The sequence below is a fragment of the Alligator sinensis genome, unplaced genomic scaffold (assembly GCF_000455745.1).
Source record: "Alligator sinensis unplaced genomic scaffold, ASM45574v1 scaffold505_1, whole genome shotgun sequence".
NCBI lineage: Eukaryota > Metazoa > Chordata > Crocodylia > Alligatoridae > Alligator > Alligator sinensis.
Window position 1 is genome coordinate 2139664 of NW_005841940.1, and position 6996 is coordinate 2146659.

At 46.7% G+C, this 6996-nt stretch overlaps 1 protein-coding gene across 1 annotated transcript in view; it reads right to left on the reverse strand.

Moving 5' to 3' along the window:
- Positions 1 to 6996, reverse strand: part of LRRC75B (leucine rich repeat containing 75B) — a 35090-nt gene that overhangs the window by 21693 nt on the left and 6401 nt on the right. The window contains exon 3 of the mRNA XM_006019925.2: positions 5160 to 5288. Within this exon, the coding sequence (XP_006019987.1) occupies positions 5160 to 5288 (129 nt within the window). The remainder of the gene's footprint in view (positions 1 to 5159; positions 5289 to 6996) is intronic.

Here is a 6996-nt window from a genome sequence, read left to right on the forward strand (position 1 = left end):
GAAAAGGAAAATGAAACAGAAGATTCAGAGGGGGAAACAGAACAGAGGAAGCAAAGGGAAGGAGGAAAGAGAACACTACTGATGGGAGCTCCAGAAATGGGAATCAGGGCTATAATAAGTGGAACATCCCCAACCCAATCTCAATGAAGTTCTGTGACTTGTCCCCTGGCCAAGGCCCTTTCTCTCATGCCAGGATTAAGACTAGGCCTGCAAATGGGGGCAGGGTAAACTTTCTTTGCAACTGCCTCAAAGAGTGCCTTGAATCACATCCCAGCATGGGCACATCCCTCCTTTGGCCTGTGGGAGCAGGGCTGGTATTTAGAAAGGCATTACTGCTCAGAAGCAGCCATATGAGAGGTAGTACCTGTTCTGGCCAAGGGTGTGCAGTGGACTGGTGCTTGTATTTTAACCATTAGAGGGCTCCCAGCTTTTGGGAGACATTTAGATTTTCCCCACTTCAGCCTGGGTGGTTCTCTGGATACCTGACTGCTTGTCTTGTCATTCATTTTCCTCTTGTTGCTCCTCTGTTTTTATAAGTCATTCTGTTTTCTTAGACATGGCTGCTTCCAGTCCTTTGTCATACTTTCAAAATACCTGCACTTTTAAAAAGTTCAAAGACATGACCATCTCGAACTGAATGGTTCTGGGGTCCCGGCCAGTTTCCCACTGCCATATTAATAGGTATCACTTGCTCTCCTCTGCTTACCTTTGAGATCAGGTCTGAAAATCTGCAGTCCCTTACAAAAAGTTCCTAGTCAAGAATTCCCCAGGAAAGCCGTATGCTGTAACTCTACAAAGGGCTCCATCTCCAACGCACTATAATACATAACCTTACTCACTCCAAAAAACAACATATGCTAGTTGCTATACAATACAGTTAAAAATATAAACTTGCAGGCTTACATAATCCTGAAAGCGCATGTAACCAACACACTTTGGAATGACAAACAAATCTCTGTATAAAAATACTCTTCCATCCAACAGTGTCATAAAGGATTGTGCTGGGAGACTTGATTCTCTTTGCAGTGCTGCAATCAGCAGTACTCCTCCAATGGTATATTTCCATTGCAGAACAGTGCACCAGGGCAATGGTGATGCTGCCTGGATGAAGTGGACAGATGGAGTAAGAGTCGGTAATGATGGGTTATATGTCAGTGGGGAATTGGCTTTTTCCTTTTACTATTTATTTCCAGAATTTCACAATGTTTAGCTTATGAAGGTGTAGAATTCTTATTTAGGCGATTTATATGCTGCCCTTTCCAACAAAGGCTCCTGGTGGCTTGCAGTAAGAAAACAGAATGACTTATAAAACAGGAGAGGAACAAGAGGAAACTGAGTGGTAAGAAAACAAAACCACTTAAAAGGGGAATTAGAATATCAACATAAAACACAGACCCACTAAATAATATATTGATCTAGCTTTGCTTGCTAAATGTCTGCCCAAATGCAAAGGTCTTACAGCACTTCCTAAAGATGTCCCGACTCTGGCTCTGGCAGATTGTAAGACGGAGTTCCAGAGCTGCTTGATAAGTGCTTCTTGTTAATTCTTGTTAAAAGAATAACGACTAGTCAAAAATATTATTTTAGATTGGAAATGGCTTTTCAACTAAATGAAAACTTTCACCTGGAAAAAGAATTTACATTTACATTAAAAGCTAAGGGAGAAGTGTAGAAAGCCAAAGACACTTCTGAAGGGAAAGTTCCTGTTTTTTCTTTTGGTTGCAAACATTGGGAATTTTTTTCCAGGACTGGGCTGCCTAAAAAATCCCCAAATATTGCTGACATTTTCTAATAAACACTTGAAATTGTTCAAAGAAAACTCTTGTCCCGCCCTGCTGTAGAGAGCATAATGTGGGGACTGTGGCAGAGATTCTCCGAGCAAGTGAGTAGCTCCTGGTGGGATGAAATTTGAGTAATGTGTAGGAGGGTCTTTCAGGGGCAGAATGAAATCCTTGAAGATCCTCTGCCTCAGGGAGTCCCTACAGTGGCTGTTGCTGGCTGAGCCTGGAACTGGAATATCCATATGCTCCCTGCATAGCTGGCACTTATACACCATTCCCTGGGAGGCTGGAGCTTCTCACAGCTAGTAACTTCACTGAATTCCCTTCACTAACTCCTGCTGGTAAAAGATGGCCCCGAAATACTTATACTTCCAAGCTTATTTTTGCACACGTTCTAACTGTTCTTGCCTTTGAATAGTCCTTGGCTTCCCCTATCAAAGCTGAATGACAAACAACAGATCTAAAGGCTACCCAAGTGCCAGGCTGTTGATTTAATCAGGTGAAGGGTTTGCAGTATCTTTAGTTATCTTGTTATAAAAGCCTTCCTGTCTGTCTGCATTCCCATTCCTCAGCCTTGTGACTGCAACACAACATATGCATAATTAGGGATTTATAGCTAAACATACAGTAAAGCTGTCAGAAAATATGCTAATTCCATTCTTTATTGTAAGTGATTAGAGGACTGTACTTCTGGGCAAACATCTGTGCTGGAACTTTCCTAGGAAGAAGCTGAAGCTTCCTAACTCCCTTAAGACATGGTCTGTATGTGATGATACTGTATGGCTTTACACATCAGTTGGTGACAAGCAGCTGGCAAGGTGTAGTGGCCACACCTGCTCACAGGTCCCATTGCACTGTGCAGTGCCAGTGGGACTGGCATGATCTCTGGGGCCTAGCTGTGCCTGCTTGTTTCTCTGCTGCCCACTGTTGTGCTGAACATCTCCAAGTCACTCTTTAGCTTTGGTGCTTGTCAGGTTGCTTTTGAGAGCCTAGCACAGGGCTCTGCAAGTGTTCCTCTAGTTTATGCCTGAGGCAGCTCTAAATCTGCCTCTTCTACCTCAGATGCCCTTAGAATCAGAGACCTGATTTTTATTGTAACTGGAAGAATGGAAATTGTGCTTGCTTTTTGCTTAATAGCTGTAATCCAGATTTCCACCCTGCCAGGTGTCCAGGTGGGAAGCAGAAAGAAACTGAGGAGGAGACTGAGTGCTACTATTTTATCCCTTTTTGTACATGGGAGACCTGATCCTTTGAAGTGCTGAGTCTGTTCCACCCCTCAACTTAAATCCCATTGACATCAAGAGCAACTAAGATGTTTAGTGTCTTCAGAAACAGGGGGGTGTTTTTAAACACACACAGGTGTATGCAGCCCTCTCTATAATGGTATATAGAGTAGACTCTGGCTGCCAAACACCATGCCATGGTAGCTCACCTGGGATATCCTATACTTTGTGAGACTGAGGCACCAGTCAAAACAGAGGATTTAGAACTCCAAGGCCTCTGATCATGGAAGGTGTGGCTGAAGAGGTGTTTACATTGAAGCCCCTATTTTCAGATGCTTATAATCTTTAGGATGCAATCACCCTCTGGATGGAGATTTTTCATGCAACCTCCCCACTGGAGAACTGGTTGGGGGTTGGTACAGGAAGGAAAGAAAAGCTCTTTTCTTCTTGCCTTAGATCCTTTAGCATGAGTATGTCTGAGCATTTAGATGCATCTAAACAGGGGTGATGTGTAGGGGGTGCACAGCAGTGCACCCTCTACAAAAAGGTAGTACTGGCACTGTCAGCGGCGCCTGTGGGTGGTCCATGATTCCCGCTTACCGCTGCCGCATGCCCACTGCCACCATGCCCCCCTAGCTGCCAGGGGCTTATGCTGTTCATGGAGCAGGGCATACATAGCTGGAATGGACAGTGCCTGGCACAGAGGGCCACATTCTGCACAGGTTTTGAGGCACCAAAAAAGCAGAGTAGTAGCACATTGTTCAGTTAGTTGGGCTTTGCTATAAACACCCTTACTTGTCCAGAAGAACTTCTCTCGCTTAAAAAAAACCCGGATCTTTTTGACTAAGAGCTTTCCTTCCACAGCAACCCAAACACAGCAGGGACTGGGCTATAGCACCAGGAGCCCTTGGGTGAAAAAGGACCAGTCTACTTGCATGACCCCAGCTAAGAAAATATCTAGAAGTAAACAGCAAAAATGGTGAGAAATCTGATTGTTTTACTGATCCACAGGCCCCTTTTAACTCTCCCCTTCTAGGAAAAGATGTCAGGTTGTACAAACTGCTGATCGTAGAAGTGAAAGCAGTGGATCAGGGATACCCTACAAAGCTGTTCATTTAGGGCCGCACCCTTTAAGACTCAAGAGTCGCCATTCCTTCCCCAGACTGTTGTGCCTTCCCACCCTGGGGGAGATTTAGCTCCATACTGAGGGGGCCTTGGATAATAAAAGAGTCTGTCTGGAACTAGTGCATGAGTTGGGAAACAAAATGAGGGAAACAGTAGGTAGAGATTTCCTGTTAACCAGTGGTGATGCATAGGGGGTGCACATGCACCCCCTGACCGGCCACGCTTGCCACTTGGGCAATGGGCAGGAGGGGCAGGCAGGAGTGCTCGTGCTCCCCCTGCAAACACTGGACGGAGAGTGGAGCACCGTGGCGCACTGCAGTGATCAGCCATGGGGGACAACCCCTCACCCCCACCCTGGTCAGCGGGATTGGCTGCAGGGGGGACCTTCCCTCTGGTTACTGACTGGTCTCTGGTGGGGGCATGTGCCCCCCCGACTAAGTGGGCACCAGTCACCCGTGCATCTGAACAAGGCTAGATATTGGAAGCTCTGCCTGATTCCATCTGTACATGTCAGCACTTAATTGCAGCAAATACAGAGCCCTAGAGGTATTTATAAGAGGGCAGGACTGGATTTGAAGCTTCAGTCTCTCCCTCCCTAATAATAGTAGCAAGGTTCCCTGTTATAGATATGAAGTGGTAGAGAATTGAGCCCAGGATATTTTGAGTCAATGCATTGGTTCCTTTGCATCTTTGGAAAGTACTAGTGAATGTGATCCATAATTTGATGCATCTGTACATGCAAATTGCAGCTGTTTACTGTCTCTGTGAGAATGAATTTCCTACCTTCTGTACATTTAACGCATCAACCCTGAGGCTGCTTGATTTTAAATTGGCTCCTATATAAATATGTGGGATTGTATACATCATGTAATTCTGTAGGAGTGTGTTGGTTGTTTTGGGAGAACTACAGCACTTCCATTAACCCAGGGGAAAATGGGGTGACATTGATCAGTTAATTAGGCTCATTTCTGTGTCAACTTTTTATCCCAAGGAGGGTTTTACCCTTGACCATTGTATTAGAAATCTTCACCTTTTTTGGGCACTGCAGATCTCTAGCTAGGCTCATCAGGAGGTCATGGGAGATGGGATCCACCAAGTTGAGGAAGGTAGCGTTCTTGTAGAGAACTTCATTGAGGAATGTTCCTTCTAATCCAAGGTCCTATAATAAGGAAACACACACTGTTAGACTCGAGGGCCCTTGGGAGCATAAAAATGCTACATTTTGCAGCAGCTCTTTGAACAACCATGTTAGGGATCAACCAAATATGGTTGCACAATGGAGGAAGCCTTCTAACAAAAAGCAAAGCAAAAATGTAGAGGGGTGGGGGAGGGAAGGAGGGGAGGGAGTAGATAAATTACGTAATAAAAGTTGAGTATGTATCTGCTGTTACAGGAATTAGCAGAATGGAAACACAAACTGGGAACAGACAGGATTGAAGGCTTGTAAATAAAGTATTTAATTGGCCTCAGGTTAGAGTAGGGGTGGGTAATTATTTGGGCTGCAAGGCCACTTATCAAGTTTTGGCCAGCTGTTGAGGGGAGTGGGGCAGAGCGTGGCCCTGGCCTCAGACCCTGTCACAGCTGCTTACACTATCTGACACAGCTGGGGGGGAAGCAAGGGGCTGGGGACATGCCAATTGATCCTATTCAACCCCAGGCCTGTCTGAGCTGCACCCACCACTGGGAACACTGTACGGAGTGGGCAGGTAGGTGGGAAGGGTCTCCATGGAGACCATCCCAGGACCACCATGGGCAGGGCATGCTTGGCTGGACAGATAAAATGGGGCTGCAGGGAGGTGGGAAGTAGCATCCGGGAGCAGGACAGGGGGGGCTGGACTGAGGTTGGAGCCAGGGCTGGGATTGCAGGGCAGTGACAGCACAGGGCTGGGGCCCAGGGCAGAGCTGCTATCCACTCCTCACACAGTCATTGCAATGGGTGCCGGTTCTGCCCCAGGCCTTGGCCCTATGCTGCCATTACCTCATGATTCTGGCCCTGGCTACAGCCCTGGACCAGCTCACCTATTGCATTCCCAGACACTGCTCCCCACTTGCCTGTGGCCCTGTCCCATCCACCTGGCCAAGCATGCCATACCCGCAGGAGGTCCCAGGCTGGTCTCCATGGAGACCCTGCCTGCCTGGACTGCTCCATCCAGCACTCCTGGCAGTGGGCATGGGGTGGATGGCTGGGGTGCCCAGGCAGCGAGTCTGGATCTGACGGTGGCAGAGACACAGGCAATAGCAGTTAGAAGTGTGAGGGCAGAGCAAACTGCTGCCACAAGGGGTGCTAGGAAGCCGAGTCTGGATACCACGTCACCACCACCCTGCCACCAGATCCCATGGACTACAGCTTCTGCTGTGCCTGAGAGCCACACATGGGGACAGGGTGGGCTGTGCTCTGCACCAGGCAGTACCTCTACACATGGCTGTGACCACACATGCCACAGCCTGGACTGCCACCCGCACCTGAGCTCATGGGTCATATTTTGTCCACCCCTGGGTTACAGCCTAGTTGCCAAGAATAGGTAACCAGTGTTTAAAATCTACCCATAAAAATACAAAATGCTAAACAACTTCCTAGGATAACTGATAAATTTCCCATCTTTTCAAAATAAGTGTTTTTCATGTGGTGCATCTTATGGGAAGTACATGTACTAGTTGTTGCAATTTTTAACATTTTAACCACCATTTATGGTTAATTCCTGGTATGCGACGACATAAATGCAAAATACTAGATAACATTAAGATTTAGTAGCCTATTAAATTATAGGTACCCTTCAATTTGTGGGGTGAAAAGCACTATCTTGGACATAGTTTTATGCATATATAAAGCTGTGCCACGGGAAATTATTTGGGGGGGGGGGGGGGGG